This window comes from Ceratotherium simum, chromosome 13, assembly GCF_057802395.1.
Source record: "Ceratotherium simum simum isolate JZ-2026a chromosome 13, ASM5780239v1, whole genome shotgun sequence".
Classification (NCBI taxonomy): domain Eukaryota; kingdom Metazoa; phylum Chordata; class Mammalia; order Perissodactyla; family Rhinocerotidae; genus Ceratotherium; species Ceratotherium simum.
In genome coordinates this window covers 52915822-52934491 of record NC_141912.1, presented here as the reverse complement: position 1 = coordinate 52934491, position 18670 = coordinate 52915822, and the positions used below count along the sequence as shown (strand labels likewise).

The window sequence follows — 18670 nt, the reverse complement described above, 5'->3', positions numbered from 1 at the left end:
ACTGACGGCAGTCTACAGCTGGGTCACATTGCTCGTGTCCCTGATCCAAAATTGGGAGCCAGAAACCATTTTCTTGAAATCTAAGGAATGTGATAGAATAGGAGAATGTCATAATAATAGAAATGCAGCAGAGGGATGCCTTCAAAAAGTAAAATTACTTGTAATTTCTATAATAGTTTTAAGTCTCAAAGGCCTCCTCTATTTTATAGCGAAGGGAGGGAAAAATAAAATTCTTGGGTTTTGCTCACAAAGTTTAGAATTCCATCTTCATTTTTATCAGGAACCATGTAAACATTTGGTACCTGAGCAGTTCAGATACAGTATAATCAGTTTTAACTAAATTAGTAGCACCAAAATCAGACAACTCTTTGAATTGCCAGAAATATAAATAGAAATTCCCCCTGCAAAAAGAACAAATTTTTAATTTAACTATAGAACAAGTTTTTGTTCTAAATGGGCACATATGGCTACGAGGACATACGTTTTATATCAGAAATCATGTTGGAAATGAGACAGTAAAGTGGAAAACCCCCCTTGGTTGGACCTAACTTAAAATGGCAAGCAGCAGGAGCTGGAGTGTTTCTATTCTGGGAGCCGGGGCTGATGAGCGGGGACAGATGCAGTGACTGGAATGTGGCAGGGCAGGGGGAAGGCGCAGCTGACTCGCCCCTTTGGCAAGAAGACCTTCTGGGATCCCAGCTCATTCTGGCATGAGAGTGACAGTGACACTTTAGCACATGTGGCTTTTCAGCTTGCCCTGTGTGGGATCTCTCCCAGGAAGCAAGGGTGGAGGGCAGCAGGAAAGAGAATGTTCTTAAATATGAAGTGACAATTGTTTTCTAGAATCGGTTCTAGGAGCTTTTCACCTGAGACCTGTTTCAGGCCAGGAGGAACTTGATTTAAGTGTGATGCTGTCACACGGACGGGCCCACTCATAGAAGAGGGTAGAATGATGTTACCATTTCTTGGCAGCATCATTCTCAGTCCAATGGTTCTGGGTCTATTTTGGGTTATGGATCTTTTTGAGAACATCCTGAAAGCTCTAGGCCCACTCTATAGAAAAATACACATCAATACACATGCACAACATATTTCGTAACATTCTAGAAAATTTCATGGAATTCATGGACTCACTTGAAACCCAACCCAGAGCAGAGTTGCCAGATAAAATACAGCATACCGAGCTACATCTGAATTTCAGACAAACCATAAACCAGTTTTTACTATAAGTATGTCCCAAATATTGCCTGGGATATACTTACACTAAAATATGATTTATGATTTTTCTGAAATTCAAACTTAACTGGACATCTTGTACTTTTATTTGCTAAACCTGACACCCAGACCATGACTCCCAGGTGAAGCATGCCCTGTCTCAGTTGGTTTACCTGTATCTGATAATGAGTTGATTCTAGGGTTCTAAAAGGCCATATTGAGCAGAGGACCAGACTTTAACAATTCTGACAGCAAAAGCCAGCTATTTATTCTTAACTCTCTGTAAAATTTTAGAACTGAAAGGTACACATCTCCTCATTTGACAGGTGATTAAACTGAAATCCTAAAAGGCTGGATGTTTTGACACAGGTCTATCAGATAGTTAAGAGCAAAAGGAACACCAAAACTAATTTTCAGTTCTATGACAATGAAGTGGCTATTAGTCTGAAACTAGATTTCCAACCCCTCTCCTGCCATACCCCACCTCTAACACAGACACACACAAAAGACTAGGAAAGAGAAAGAGATATTTTTCTAAAATTTTCAACAGAACCAAAACCAACAATTTTAGCACTAGGTCCTTGCGTCCTGTTTCTAGTCTTGGAGAACAGAATTATAGTTAACTTTATGTACAGTTTCTGTATACTTTAGAGATAAAACCCAGGCACAGGCCTCTGGCTAAGTTGAACCATAGGAAATTGATATTTGTTTTTAAACAAAAATCGATAATTTCATATTCAATCTAATGAGTCAAAGGAAGTGCTTGATTCTCTGATCAACAAATTCATGCAAGACCTCCTTGAATCTATTTCTATTTTTTTGTTTATCCAGCCTATTGGAGTTTTATAGCCTTACTACTCCTAATGGAATAAAAACATTCCCAGGCTCTCTTTGTCCCCAAATTTATTTTACATTCAAAAGGGTAACTCTCTTATTTCAGTGTTTGGAGCTATAAAGAACCATTTCATGTTCTCCATATCCAAATTTTGATTTTTTAAACCTCAGCTCTACCTCCCTCAGTCTCTATCTTCTCATACTAGAAAGAGCTAACTTTTTAACCCGCTATAGATTTTAACCTCCCCTGGATGGAAGGGAGGTAGTCTGGGGGTCAGGACTCCATCTGGGTTTGAACCTTTGCTCCCTTACACATTGCATACTGTGTGACCTTGGATAAGTTTTTTAAACTCTCTCTGAACCTTAAGTTCTTCATTTGTAAAATGAACATAACATAACCTACCTTTTAGGATTTCAGTGATGCTTAAATTTAAAAAAATAAAATCATGTAAAGTACTTACCCTGGGGCTCAGCACACAATAAGTCCTCAATTAATAAATGCTAGCTATATAATTATTATTTTAGGTAGAAATGGAGGTAACGATTTACATTTAATACATAATATAGACTCATGCTTGGTGATTTATATTTAGGAATTAAGTATTAATGTACTTAAATTTGGCAAATACAAAAGATGATGAAAAATGTGATGGCTCACATAACTGCCCAGCTGTTTATCAGGTGTTGAATACATGACACTATCATCATAGAAACGGCACGAGAGCCAAGATTTGCAGTGGGCAGCGGGAGGAGAGCGTGGAATTGCGTCTCTGGTACCCTTCTGCCCAGTTTCTATGGACAGCTCTTCCAGAAGACCCAAGAGGCTGGGTGATAGCACTGGAGCAGAGAGGGAAGGAGGTTGTGGTGTCCATGACCAGAGAAGGAGAATTCTCCGGGTTCCCTCCACAGAATGAAGGGGTAGCTCCGTTAGCATAGGGAACCTTCTACAACCCTCTGCACCCTGTGCAAAGTCTCTTCTTTCACCCAAAAAGGGAAGGGACAGGCAGGGACTGGCAGTGCCTCCAAATAGCTGCTTGTCCCATTACACAACCTCAGCTGCTGTGGCTGGACCTGCGCTTCCCTGTGTGTCCTAGGATGGTAGGGGCCATGTGAATAGCGCAAGCCACTAACAGTCCCCCAGGGCCTGTAAAGCCCTTCGTCTCTTTGATTCCAAGGGGACAACTCACTAGAGGCCCCCCAGAGTAAGGAGGGAGAATCATACCTGTTGTACTTTAAGAAAAATGAAGAAACAGTCTTGTAACTCTCCCAGCCGAGGGCAGCTCAGCAAGGCTGTGCTCCTGACCGTGCAGACCAGAATCCCAGTCAAAGCCCTCCCGCAGGGATGGTAACCATGGTGACTGCCCCAGCTACCAAGTTTAGGGAGTCCCTGAGCAGCTGGCCACAGGACACTCACTCCGTTAAAGAAAAAAGAAAAAGAAAAAAAGCTTTAAAAAACAACAACGATAAGTAAAACCATCATCCAACACTGAGTTAATATATAATTGAATCAATAAGAATGGAATGCTTTCAAAATTTATTACACAACATCTAGGTTATCCTCTAGATTATATATGAACATATACATCCAATGCATTTTTGTAACCTCTTTCTCTTCGTTTTTTTTTTTGTGTGTGTGTGAGGAAGATCAGCCCTGTGCTAACATCTGCCAATCCTCCTCTTTGTTTGCTGAGGAAGACTGGCCCTGGGCTAACATCTGTGCCCATCTTCCTCCACTTTATATGGGATGCCATGACAGCATGGCTTGCCAAGCGGTGCATCGCTGTGCACCCGGGATCCGAACCAGCGAACCCCGGGCTGCCGCAGTAGAGCGCGTGCACTTAACCGCTTGCACCACCGGGCCGGCCCCATCCTCTTCCTCTTCTTAGCAGCCACATTTTGACTGTCATTGTGATCATGCTTGGTGATCACTTACAATATGACCTAGGGGTGCATAGTGAACATGTGTATAATTTCAGAAAAAACAGTGCGAGTTCCTGTGCAAATTGCTTTTGACTACATGTTCACATATGACCTAGCGAATGAGTAGGACATTTTTGTAAATATTCAGTTCTTTTCTAATCACCCTCTATTAGCCCATACAGTCAGCCTCGGAGCCCAGCACCATGACCAAATGAGTAAACAGAAGTGAATTAAACTGTTCCACGTTCCTTTCACACATCTTCTCCTTAGGCTGTCCTTTTATAACTTCTTTCCTTTAAATCTGCCCTTGCTCTTCATTTAAATGTGATTGTGGAAAAACGCTGGTCGGTCAAGTGGCGTGGTGAGTGTGTGTGTGTACCCAGTGTGGCATGCCTTATGTCTGTACTCCCCAGAAAGGCCCCAGTGTGAGGGACCTGAAGAGCTTGTCAAAGGCTTCCCCACCTGCCTGGTGAGAACAGAGCCTCTTGGGTTTTGTCTTCCCACAAGGAGAAAGATAGTCTTCTCTGCAGTGGGGCCCGGAGCGCATGATGGAGCTGCCCCTAGCCTTCTTACTGGCCTGCAGTCCTCCTTAAATTGAGAAAAGCAGTCACTGGAGCCCCAAGTGGGTTGATCAGAGACGGAGGAGCAGGGCCAGTGGAAGAGAATTCAGCAGGACAGAGGAGCCAATGAACACCTCTGCAGCCTACAGGACAACATCAGAGCTTTGCCCAGCTTCAGAGGAGTGACCCTGACCCTCAGACTCCTCTGAGGGGTCTGCGGGGTCCTTATTGGAGGAACATGGCACAGACTGAGAACACCTGGGCAGGTGGATGGACAGCCTCACCTCTGAGGTGCAGACCTAGGAATAGGATGTAGTGGCAGCTCTAGTAAAGAAAGACTAAATTTATGAACATATGTGGGAAAATATGGCCACCAAGAAATTGTCTGCAGTCTCTGATTTCAATAGTTTCTTAAATGGTCTCCTACCTATTTCTCTCCCTCTACTTCCCCTAGAGAGACTAAAGAAACCAGCTGCCTCCACAAAGTGATTTTGAGGGCTCTAAAAACCTTCTATTATTTAATATATATATTAAAAATATTAATAATATCATTAAAATTAAATAATTTCATTAAGTAATATTATTTAAAATATTATTTAAAGAATTAAAATTTATATATATATTCCACAGTAGCTACTCTGTTAGAAATCTGTAGGTGAGTAATAGCACAATGATTAGGGAAAAAACAAAAAAACAAAAACACCAAAAATCATGCATATCTGGGAGGAAGAGTAGGTTTTTCCCATTAATGGATTATCTTGGATCATTTATCAGACTAGCTAATGTATCACCCAGTAGGGCTCTGGAGAAATGGGACAAGGGCAAGAGAATTCAGATAAAGAGAAGGTCATGAGGGTTTCCATGGGAACACCCAGGGAACCTTGAGGGCCAGACAGTGGAGGAAAGAGAAGGTGCCAACAGGAAATAAGAGAAGGAAGGCTGTGAAAGAACTTTTACTGACTTCACTAGGGCCTCAGGGTGCCCTCCCCCTTCCTGAAGACTGCTTAATCCTTCTCAATTGCATACTACCTTATCAAGTTTAAACCCTTCCTGGCATCCAACAGGCTTTATGTATTGGCCTAATATTACCTGCCCAACCATCTTCCTCATGATGGCAGCCATCTTAGTCTGCACATAGGCTGCTGAGTCATGCTTACCTGCTTTAGCGTGACGCATTTCCTCTCCTTCTAATGACCTTCTCCCTCCTATACCTACCCCTCTTAAAAACACTGCGGTGCCAGGACTGGGAAGATTCCTGTTATCTGCAAGGCTTCCCGTCCTAACACCACCCCAGCAAAATAGTCCCTTAGAATCCTTACGTCCTGGCTCACAGATTCAATCTGTTCCATGTACTTTGTGGTTGTGCCTACATAACCTATAACCAAGTACCCCGAGTTTTCCAAACTTTCCGGGTTACCCTTATCATTCATACCAAAATAAAAATAATCTATTCCTCAGCCTAATTGCACACATTCCATTTCTGCCCCTGGTATTTGCAAAAATCCCTGAGAAATCTTACATGTTCCAGAAATCTCCTCTGGTTGCTCTTTGTCAGCTCTCATTCTAGGTGACTGTGTATGCTTGTTCCATATCGCCTCCTGTCTCTCATGATTGCTTCTCCATGATGTGCTAGCTTGCGCTATCTGATTCACCCAAAGCTTAAACAGGTTACTTCCTTTATTCCCAAAGACACAGCTAACAAATGTTGTTGATTTTAATGAAAATGATTCAAATTTTTGAACACTCACTGTTTGCCACATACTCAGCCAAATGCTGTACAGGCATTTCCTCACTAAGCTGTCATTGACAACCCTATAGACAGGCACTATTATTATCTTCACTTTAGAGATAAGTCAGTGGAGACTCTAAGAGGTTAGATAATCTATCGCAAGTCACACTTCGGATAGGTAGTGGAGCTGGTATTTATGTTGTATTTTCATTATCATTCAGTTTGAAATATTATCTAATTTCCCTTGTGATTTCTTCTTTGACTCATGGATTATTTAGAAACGTATTGTTTAAGTTCCAAATTTTGGTGGTTTTCCTAGATCCTTTATTTAATTTCTAATTTAATTTTAATTTCTAATTTAATTCCATTATGATCAGAGAATATACTCTTTTTGACTTCAATGCTTTTAAATTTATTGAGACATGTTTTGTGGCCCAGAATAGGATCAATCTTGGTGAGTGTACCATGTACATTTGAGAAGAATTTGTATTCTGTAGTTGTTGGGTGTAATGTTCTAGAAATATCAGTTAAGTCAAGGTGATTAATGACATTGCTCAGATAATCTATACCTTTACTGATTTTTTTGTCTATTTGTTCTATCAATTGCTGAGAGATAGTTACTAACATTTTCAAGTATAATTGAGGAATTGCCTATTTGTCCCTTTAATTCTGTCACTTGTTTCGCATATTTTGAAGCTCTGTTATTGGCACATACATTTGGGATTATTATATCTTCATGATGAGTTGACCTGTTTATCATTATGAAATTCCCTCTTTATCGCTGGCAATTGTTTTTTCTTGAGGTCTCTTTTACCTGATATTAATATAACCACTCCAGCCTTCTCATGTCTACTATTTCCAAGGTAAATCTTTTTCTCTCCATTATTATCTCCTTATCTGTGTCTTTGTATTTATAGTGAGACTCTTGTAGACAGCATATATTTGGGTCTTGCTTTTCTTATCCATTCTGCTAGTCTGTGCCTTTTAATTAGAATGTTTCATCCATTAACATTTAATATAATTATTCATATAGTTGAATTTAGGTTTACTATTAAATTATTTGGTTTTTTGTGTGTCCCCTCTAACTTTTGTTCCTCCATTCCAACTTTCCTGCCCTCTTTCGAATTCCATTTAAATTTATCTCGGTTTTTCAGCTCTACTTTGCATTCTTTAGGTGTTTGCTCTAGGGCTCTGCTGTCCAATACAATAGTCAATAGTCACATGTGGCTGTCAAACACTTGAAATGTCACTAGTCCAAAATGAGATGTGCTGTAAGTATATAATACACTCTGGATTTTGAAGACAGTATGAAAAAAAGAATGTAAAATATCGCAATAATTTTATAGCAATTACATGTTAAAATGATAATGTTTTATATATATTAGGTTGAATAAAATATATTATTAAAATTAATTTCACCTGGTTTTTTTTTTACCTTTTTAATATGGCTACTGGAAATTTTTAAATTGCATATGTGGCCCACGTTACATTTCCATAGGACAGCGCTACTTTAGAGATTACAATATGCAAAGTTAAATTTTCACAGGGTACATAAGTTAATATTGTACCACCACACATAAAATATAGAAACTTTACTACTATATAGATTCATTTACCACCATCACTCCATCCTTTATGCTGTAATTGTTGTAGGTACGACACCTACATATGTTATAGACCCCACAAGACAATGTAATCATGTTTGCTTTGAAGAGTCAAATGTACTTCAAAGAACTTTAGAGAAAAAATAGTCCTTTATATTTACCATCTTCATTCCTTCCTGGAGATTTAAGTTTCTATCGTGTTTCTCCTTTTTGGATCTCTCTTTTCCAGAATTCCCACCTCACTTTCCAGTGAATGTGGTTGCCACAAACTCTATCCTCTGGTTCCTCAGTGCAGCAATACTTTCTATTGGAGTGGTAGCTGCCCTGTGCAGTTTTCCCTACTTCTCTCTCTGCTATCCCCCATCCTCCCAGCTTATAGCTTCTATCTTTGGGACAATCTGTCAAGTAGGAGCTTTACTTGGCTTTACCACCAGCAGTGTCCTAGGCAGTTCTTCTTCAGAGGCTGAGGTCTTCACAACTACACTAAATGACATTCCTAAAGGCGAAGAGTGAACTAGTTATCAAACTTTATTAAGTGTACTTAAGAATACCTCAATTAAGGATGATATAAGAGAATAACAATGTAGAAAAGGAAGATTTAAAACTGGGCATCAGATATTATTGCTCCTAGAGTCCACCAGTCACTCCTTCATTTGGAATTCCCTGCTGGACCTTGTCTCCTTAGCCCCAGCATATCACTATGTTGTTGAGGCTGGATTCTCTCTTTTCTCCAGAAACCTCCATATTCATCAGAAGAAACAAAAAACTCTTAAAATCAAAATAATCTCCAAAGAATTACACCCTGTCCCGAGGACGAGAATGTTTCAGTATAGTATACCAGTTGTTAAAATACTGAGATCCCTCTGTACTGAATTCGTAAATAGCCAAAGAGCTGCTGCCCTGACCCGCTCCCTGTCCCTGCATCCCTCCCACCCTTTTGCCCCCTCCCAGGACCCCCTGGGCCTCACTCTCATCCAGCAACTGAAGACTTACCTGTTTTATCAGTTGTTGAAATATCACCCCTATGTGCTACCAGTGAAAAAACCTTTTAGTGGTAGACAAACAGAATATTTAGTATTTTAGTCTGAAGCATTCAGATTACTCCTCAGGTTCAGAAGTTCCCCTAAAATAATGAGTGGTTATAAGCTCTGCATCTACATGAACTAAAAATTGGCCAAAGAGGTTCTTCCAGGAAAATGGCCAGGGCTTCCACCAAAGACACATTTGTGTTGCTGTTCTAGATGGAAGACACTGCTTTTAAAAAAACAATTGCTCTGCTGTGCTTACCTAGTTTCTTGTTGTCATTTTGTGCTTGTCATGTCTTGTCTCTCTAACATAAATGACATGTTGATTGCTCCGTCATTCCCAGAGCTGCCCACACAGCAGTAGGTGTCTGATAACTGCTTGCTGAACAAAAATTTTCCCCAGAAAAATCCAACAGAGGGGGCCTCACCACATAAGTCAAACGCATTTGAAGACTAAAATGATGGTGGGTTGAAAATCTATTTCACAAGGTAAGGATGCGTTTGGCGTGGCTTGCAAGAAAGAATGTGCTACAGCGTTGTATACAAATATAAATGTGAATATGACAATTTGAGCTTAATGAGGAAGACAAAAGCCCTGGCAAAGAGATGGACAGTCTCTCTTTCCTACCTACTTGCTACTGTCCCTCCACAGGGAAAGGGACAGGGACAAACACAACAGAAGAATTATGGAATGTTTTACACATATATTCCAGTAATTAAACTGAAGACCTTTCAAGGGGGGTCAAAGCCAAGTTTTACCCCCCAGGATGAACTCAGCAGTGAGACTTAAAACACACACACCTCAAAAAATTATAAAATACCTAAACAACCATCGACAGGAGACTAACTGAACAAGTTTTATATATCCTTATTATAGGATACTGTGCAGCTATTAGAGAGAATGTGGTAAATTTATATATGTACTGATATGGAAAGATGTAGACGAGTTAGTGCTAAGTGAAAAAAGCAAACGACTGAGTAATTTAACACAAACTTGTTTTGATATAAGTTCTCCCATAGTGGTGTGCTGGAGCTGACTTGTACTGGCTCAGGAGAGCCAATCGTTACATTTTCAGGAATTTGGCAAGCTGGTTGTTGAACAATAGATAGCTTAAAATCAGCCACGATGAGCATATTTGCACCAAAGAAATCAGCACCTTACAAATAAGGGCTTTTTTTTCCCCCTGCACACGACTGCTCAAAAAAAGGCAGATGTAAGTTTGTATAAGCATATACAATTATCTGGAATGATATATTAACAAACTGTGAATTGTTGAATTACACATACTGATTTTGTAATTTTAAAAATGGAAAAAAAAAAATGCAACAGTGGTAATCTCACAAAAAAAGTGAATGCTACCATCCTGTAAATAAAACCCACTTAAAAGTTTAAGTCGGGGCCAGGCCAGTGGCGTAAGCGGTTAAGTTTACACGCTCTGCTCCAGTGGCCCAGAGTTCACAGGTTCAGATCCCAGGTGCAGACCTACACACCACTTATCAAGCCATGCTGTGGCAGGCATCCCACATATAAAATAGAGGAAGATGGGCAAATGGGCACAGATGTTAGCCGAGGGCCAATCTTACTCACCAAAAAGAGGAGGATTGGCAATAGATGTTAGCTGAGGGCTAATCTTCCTCATCAAAAAAAAAAAAAAAGTTTAAGTATAGCATTTTCTGATGACCATGCTCAAAATTTCAAGAAAGGCTAAAACAATTTAACCTACGATATTTTAAGGGCTATGTATGTATTTGGTAAACTTAATATATTTCAATTCTGTGTTTAATACTAGAGCTGTTCAGAGCTATATCATAGAGCTAAGTCCACAATTCATACAAGTTTAAAAACTGGTTCAAATATTTATAACATTGATAATGGGAAAATAGATACTATCCTTAATATGTGAGCATCCATATAAACATACCTCTATGTGGATATATCTTTATGAGGCACATTCCTAGATTTAGAATTTTAGTGTCAAAGCATAAAAATAGGAATTTTTGATAGACTGCCAAATTATATCAAAAGACTGTATCAATTATACTCCCATCACCAATGTATGGAGAGTACCACACCAATATCTGATATTATGAATATTTAAAAATATTTAAACCATCTGATAAGCAAAATTTGGCCACAAAAAATTAAAAAGATCTCTGGATTTCAGTTGACAGTTCTCTGATTATTATTAGTTTAGCTTTAAAAAATATATTAACTATTTGTATTTTATTTCTATGAACAACCTAGTTACCTAGTCTTTGTACATATTTTAATTGGATTACCTTTTTATTATTAATTGTAAGAGCTCTTTAAATATTGTGTCAATTAACCTTTTATCTGTCAAAAATGTTACAAATATTTGTTCTCATAGTCTGTTGCTTGTCTTTATTTATTTATTTTTTTTGTGAGGAAGATCAGCCCTGAGCTAACATCCATGCTAATCCTCCTCTTTTTGCTGAGGAAGACCGGCTCTGAGCTCACATCTATTGCCAATCCTCCTCCTTTTTTTTCCCCCAAAGCCCCAGTAGATAGCTGTATGTCATAGTTGCACATCCTTCTAGTTGCTGTATGTGAGACGCGGCCTCAGCATGGCCAGAGAAGCGGTGCGTCAGTGCGCGCCCAGGATCCGAACCCGGGCCGCCAGTAGTGGAGCGCGCACTTAACTGCTAAGCCACGGGGCCGGCCCTGCTTGTCTTTTAAATAGTTGGTGTTGTTTTATAGAAATTTTCATTTTTTTCTCTATCAGATATTTTGGTCTTTTCCTTTATGGCTTCTGGATTTTTTTGTTGTGCTTAAGAGGAACTTTCCTATTCTAAGATTAAAAAAAACCAACAACTACTTTGTTCTAGTTCTTGCGTAAGTTACTGTATGTGTGTGTCATTTAGATATTTAATTCCAGAAGGTATTTTACTGAATATGTTGAGTAGAAATGAATTAAACTAATGTATCATTACAAGTCCTACCCATTGATTTTTAAGTGCCACATTTATTCTAGTATATATATGTTCTACATTTTACATGGATTCCTGAATTTTAGTATTTTAATGAGGAAAACTTCAGAGTAGCTATAATTCACTTTTTTGTAAACCAAGCCCTTCAAATGATGTTTTAACTACTATTCCATAGTTACTGTACAGCTGTATGAGAGAATATTTGGTCATTTTGCTGTATAAAATTACCTGGCAATATAGCTATTGAGAGGTCTCGTTTGACAATATAAATCTTTCTAGAATTGCCTTCAATGCTTGATGCTGAAACAAATTGTCAATAAAATGTGCATCTAGTTTAATGTAAGTCTTTAAATCTATTTTTGAGGGTTCATCTACATTATGCCATTATAAAACTATCTCATTAAAAAATTTCTCAATGTAGCATTTCAAAGTCTAAAGCACAATTAAAATAAAATCATGCCTTTTTTCTTTTTTTAGCAAGCTCTTGCCTGTGACACTGTGTTTGCCAACATGGCCCCCAAAAAGAAGACTGTCCGAAAGAACAAAGGGGATATCAATGAGATGACCATAATTGTAGAAGACAGCCCCCTAAACAAACTAAATGCTCTGAATGGGCTTCTAGAGGGAGGCAATGGCCTTAGCTGCATTTCTTCTGAATTAACAGATGCTTCTTATGGCCCCAACCTCTTGGAAGGTTTAAGTAAAATGCGGCAGGAGAGCTTCCTTTGTGACTTAGTCATTGGCACCAAAACCAAATCCTTTGACGTTCACAAGTCAGTGATGGCTTCATGCAGTGAGTACTTTTACAACATCCTCAAAAAAGACCCATCTACTCAAAGGGTGGATCTCAACGATATCTCACCGCTAGGCCTGGCCACTGTCATCGCGTATGCCTACACCGGAAAACTGACTCTCTCCTTGTATACAATAGGAAGCATTATTTCTGCTGCTGTTTATCTTCAGATCCATACTCTTGTAAAGATGTGCAGTGATTTTCTGGTACAAGAGATGAGTGTTGAGAATTGCATGTACGTTGCTAACATTGCTGAAACATACTCCCTGAAAAATGCAAAGGCAGCAGCCCAAAAATTTATCCGGGATAACTTCCTGGAATTTGCAGAATCAGATCAGTTTATGAAACTTACATTTGAGCAAATTAACGAACTTCTTATAGATGATGACTTACAGTTGCCTTCTGAAATAGTAGCATTCCAGATTGCAATGAAATGGTTAGAATTTGACCAAAAGAGAGTGAAATTTGCTGCAGACCTTTTGAGCAATATTCGCTTTGGTACCATCTCTGCCCAAGACCTGGTCAATTATGTTCAGTCTGTACCCAGAATGATGCAAGATGCTGATTGTCACAAACTTCTTGTAGATGCTATGAACTACCACTTACTTCCGTATCATCAAAACACATTGCAGTCTAGGCGCACGAGAATCCGAGGGGGCTGTCGGGTCCTCGTCACTGTTGGGGGACGTCCAGGCCTTACTGAGAAGTCCCTTAGTAGAGACATCTTGTACAGAGACCCTGAAAATGGATGGTGCAAGCTTACAGAAATGCCAGCCAAGAGTTTTAATCAGTGTGTGGCTGTGATGGACGGATTTCTTTATGTGGCCGGTGGTGAAGACCAGAATGATGCAAGAAATCAAGCCAAGCATGCAGTCAGCAATTTCTGCAGGTACTTGCTCCTTTATTAGGAACTGAAATGGTTCAATAGTGTGAGGAATTTGCCCTGATATAGAAGTAAATTAATCATGCTTATTATCTTAGTTCATTGGCTCAGTAAATCAATAATGCCACATTATATATATACAACACTTCACATTATATAAAGTGCAATCACATATATTATGAACTCTAGATTTCTGAGTAAGCCTGTGGAGTGAGCAGGGAAGATATGATTATTCTGATTTTACATGTGAGAAATCTGATACCCAGAGAAGTTATACCGCTAGGAGGTGGCAATTCACATTTTCTCATTTCTAGTCAGGCGCTCTCCACAATACACTGCGTTTCTGAAGCACACTGGGTACAAATTTAGTTTTTAACTCTAAGTGGTAAGAAAAATTAAAATAATACAAAATTTCTTTTAAGTGACTCTTACTGATGACTGTCAGATTGATATCACCAAATAGAATGAGATCATTAAAAATGTGGCTCCTAATTAATTTTAAATATTTTTCGAAGACTGAATACCATAGAAAATGTCAATATTTTTGATGCATGTAGAAAGAGTAAAAGTATAATAAATCCTTCAGAAAATGGAATTCAAATGCCATGCTATTTTTGTATATTTATGATAAAACTATATGATTGAACTTCCATATATATGAAACGTTCAGAAAGTCATGCTTATATCATGGTAGTAGTACAAGGTCAAACCTAACTCATGAGCAAAATCTGAAAATTTATACAGTATATCATGAAAAATATTCTTTACTTCATTATATGTATGTGTCATTTAAATGAATCCAAACAATTAGTTGATTTTTAGCCTTTAATAACTATAGTTAAGTTTTGATTTGGAGGTTAAATGGGACAAAGATGAGTGAACGTCAAACTGAGGGAGTGAGTTCTGTGTTTACAAGACTTCGGAACTACGTAAACAGGAAAGCATCATTTACTCTGCTTGTTATCCTCCTGCTAATATTCAACTGTTAGTACTCAAGTCACAGTATTGATTTGCAGTATTGATTGCAGTACTGATTGCAGTGCTTATGGGATATTAACTGTAATGAACACTGAAAAAATATATCCCTAAACTAAAAAATCTTACCTACTAATAAGTGCTAGAAAATAGAGAAGTATGGAAAGTTAAGGCTTTGTTGATATTTTTGGACATGAGTTCCCTCGATCTCATTCTAAACAGATGAGAGAAGGCTTGGTTGAGCGATTTAGCTTTACTGTTTCAAAGGCCAGGATAAGCGTATAAATAAGAAGGAGTTTGTGAGAAATGGAGATAGCCAGTTGGTCGACTCCTAGCTTATTTAAGCAGTGAGAAAGAGCTGGGGATGGTGGTGTCTGAAGATGAAGGGAACTGACTTGAATGCGGCAGTGTTCCCTTTTCTGATTGCCACAGATACCCAGCTTCCCTCCCCTCCTCCACATCTCATAAATCCTACTGGCTGATGGATATTTGAATCTGGAGGAAAGGGGACCGGAAGGTCGGTCTCTGTGGGGGCTTCTCCAGGTGGCCTGATAAAGGAAGTGGTTTTATAAACGGGGAGGAGGGAAGAGTCACCAAGGTCTGCCTTGCCTTTTCCAAGTGTCACACTTTTTCACTGGCTGAGAGAGAAAAAACAGCGCCAGGTCCCTAGCCTCCTTGCAGGAATAGTGTCAAAACTCCCACGTTATGGCTTGCGGAGTAACGTGAGTTCCCTGGCTGCAGTCAACGTGCCTGTCACACTTCCTCTGCCATTTCCAGATACGATCCCCGCTTCAACACCTGGATACACCTGGCCAGCATGAACCAGAAGCGCACGCACTTCAGCCTGAGCGTGTTCAACGGGCTCCTTTACGCCGTGGGCGGCCGCAACACGGAAGGCAGCCTGGCCTCGCTGGAGTGCTACGTGCCCTCCACCAATCAGTGGCAGCCGAAGACGCCCCTGGAGGTGGCGCGCTGCTGCCACGCCAGCGCGGTCACCGACGGCCGCGTGCTGGTGACCGGCGGCTACATCGGCGCCGCGTACTCGCGCTCCGTGTGCGCCTACGACCCGGCCAGCGACGCGTGGCAGGAGCTGCCGGGGCTGAGCACGCCCCGCGGCTGGCACTGCGCCGTCGCGCTGGGCGACAGGGTGTATGTGATGGGGGGCAGCCAGCTGGGGCCGCGCGGGGAGCGCGTGGACGTGCTGCCGGTGGAGAGCTACAGCGCGGCCAGCGGCCAGTGGAGCTACGCGGCGCCACTGCAGGTGGGCGTGAGCACCGCGGGCGCCTCGGCGCTGCACGGGCGCGCCTACCTGGTGGGCGGCTGGAACGAGGGCGAGAAGAAGTACAAGAAGTGCATCCAGTGCTTCAGCCCCGAGCTCAACGAGTGGACGGAGGACGACGAGCTGCCCGAGGCCACCGTGGGCGTGTCCTGCTGTACCCTCTCCATGCCCAACAGGGTGACCCGGGAATCACGAGCCAGCTCGGTGTCCTCGGTGCCAGTCAGTATCTGAACCCGGGTGGATGCGGGGACGCAGGAAGAACCAATATTTATTCGTGGTTAACCTTCGACTTAGCGAAAAGGAAAATATATAACATTTACTACAATGATGGTATTTTAAAATATATCGAGGCATATGTCTTGATGGTTTTAAATTCCTGGTATGGCGTAATCTACCTCTATCAATTTTTTTTAAAGCAAAATACAGAGCCATAGCCAACAAAGGAAAGAAACAGAATTGATTTCAGCGGCCGCTGGGTGGCAGGCAGAAGCCGTTGTCGGCACTCTTCCGTCGCGGCCCGTGACCTACACGTAGAACGGTTGCACCCCAATTTGAGATGTTTCTTCTACACGTTAGTCCCGTGCAGCTTATGTGAGTAAGCGATTTCACGGACAAAAGTTTATTTTCTTCTCTCTGTTTTTTTCTTTGGGAGATTGAAAATATTCCTTTATAAAATATTTTATTTTAAAATGGAAATCCGTCTCTATCCATAAAGACAAGATTTAATTCTATATGTCAATGCAGTTTCTTTTCCTATGCATGATTGAGTAAAGGATTTTGAAAGGCATCCCATGACAAAGTCACAAAGCTTAAAAACAAAGTCGGACTACAAAGTATTAACAAGGATTCCATCCAGGGACTGTCCGGTTCACACTTTTGGTTTTGGGGTGATTCCCTCTTCCTCCATTCCTCAGGCCTCGGTGTTTTTCATGTCAAAAAATCCTGCTCTCAGAGAAGGAACTGATGTTAGTCATTTAATTTATAGTGTAATTTTAAATCATTCTGTTGTTTCTCCTAAAAATATTTGCACTTTAACCCTGTCCCTTGTTAAAGGCATTGCAAGTCTCATGGGAGCCCCTCCCTCCCCTGAAAAACTACACCAAGATGGTTAAAGGCAATCTTGACCCTAATGTATTCCTGGGATGAACACTAAATAAAACCATGTCCATAAGGGTCGTTAACTTAAAGCTTATATAGTCTGAAGGTTATACAACCAATAACAGTAATTTGATTTCTCCCACTCTTTTGTATGGATGAGAATGAAGGAAACATCCGGAATTCTTGGATTTGGCAATAACAGGATGAATGGGTTCTCCTGTTGGTAAATGCCATTGTGTCCCATTTCATAGCAATCCTTATGATTTCTTAATTAAAATTCTAACACATTCATTTCACATAGAAATATTAAAATAATATATGCCCATTCTGTTATATCTTTTTAAATTTCATCTGCTCCAAATTAGCTTTGCAAATTAAAGTGTTCCCCTCGATATCAGTTTTCTTACATGTTTTCCAAGTTTTGGAGCAAGGGAATGATTGTAGTAAATGATATATATTTTCCTTTCTTATAATTTATCACTTTATTCTTTGATTGTTTGTTTTGGAGAGGAAATGGCCTGTTGATTATGGGTTATGTGCAATTGGATTTTGAAAAATAAGACAAACTATATAAGTGGCTAAACATGAGATATGTGGAAATACAACTGGATTTTCATTAATCCCATCCTCTCCCACCTTGTGTAGATAGGTTATTGCTAGAGTTACAATATTTATATTTAAAATATTTTATTCGAACTGTGAAAAGTGGTTCATAGAGTACACTTTGTGGAACAATTTTATATCGTTGCCCCTTATGAAAAGTTCAGTCTCTGTGGGTTTAATGGTAACACTCAGGTAAGGGCCATAAAGACTAAGTTAAGAACGAGACATGATTAATATAAAGACCCTGGGCTGTTTCCTACCCCACACACAGCATGAGGAGCTTCTCCAAGTAGGAGCAGATCTAAAGGCACCTGCTCCCTTGACTTATCTGCCCAGGCTAGAAAATAAAGCTGTGTGAGCCACTAGTTTATGGAGCAAGTTAAATCATTGAGTTCTTCAGTTACCAAGGTACGACCTATGGGTAACCTTTTGTCTTTGCAGCATCATTGGTAAAATAAACTTTTCATGACTGCAACTTCTTTCAGTTTGGTATAAATATATATTCTCATACAATGGAGAAACCTATAGTATATTATTAATTTTGAAAGAAAAAAAGGTGATTTGTTATGGATTACAGGTCATAAGTGGGCAAATAGACATAATTCCTCGATGCACACTAATAGATTTGTCTCCTATTGAGATCCTAGAAGTATTGTGAAGTAGGGGACTTAAGGCTTGGAATGCAATAAGAATCAATCAATTGTTATAAGCCAATAAGACCTCAATAAAAAAAAAGAATTAATCAATAGTAACATTTTATCATGGAAGAATGAGGAGAGATGCTGAAACTAGAGGATTTTTCATCTGTCCAAGCTTGATAAGATAGGTTGTGCAAAAACTTGGCAGTGGCTTTCTAGAGATGAAACTGGAGACATGTTAGAGCTGGGTAAATCACTTGAAATTACCATTTAATGTATTTTCTACTTTGTTTATCTGAAGACTCGGAAAATACACATATCTGGGCTCGCCAGCTTCCTGGGTGTATTGCTGTTCTATCTTCTGCTTCAACAGCTAGGTCAATAAAGAAAGACCGTTATGAAGTATACAGAATCAAAATAACGTGTGTCACCTTTCATGCATAAGTGAAACATACTCTGTAACCCAACTATTGAAGCAGTAGCTCCTAGAAAACTTGATGGTCTCTCCATGTTTCCCAACTGGAAAATTACTGCATTTTTATTATGTTTTAAGCTTACATTCAGT

The 18670-nt window shown here is 39.9% G+C and overlaps 1 protein-coding gene across 1 annotated transcript; it reads left to right on the top strand.

Moving 5' to 3' along the window:
• The first annotated feature begins 12319 nt into the window (after positions 1-12319).
• Positions 12320-17520, top strand: KLHL31 (kelch like family member 31). Its single transcript, XM_004424010.3, has 2 exons — positions 12320-13518; positions 15265-17520. The coding sequence occupies exons 1-2, from the start codon at positions 12347-12349 to the stop codon at positions 15995-15997; spliced, it is 1905 nt and encodes a 634-aa protein (XP_004424067.1). The 5' UTR covers positions 12320-12346; the 3' UTR covers positions 15998-17520.
• The last annotated feature ends 1150 nt before the right edge of the window (positions 17521-18670 follow it).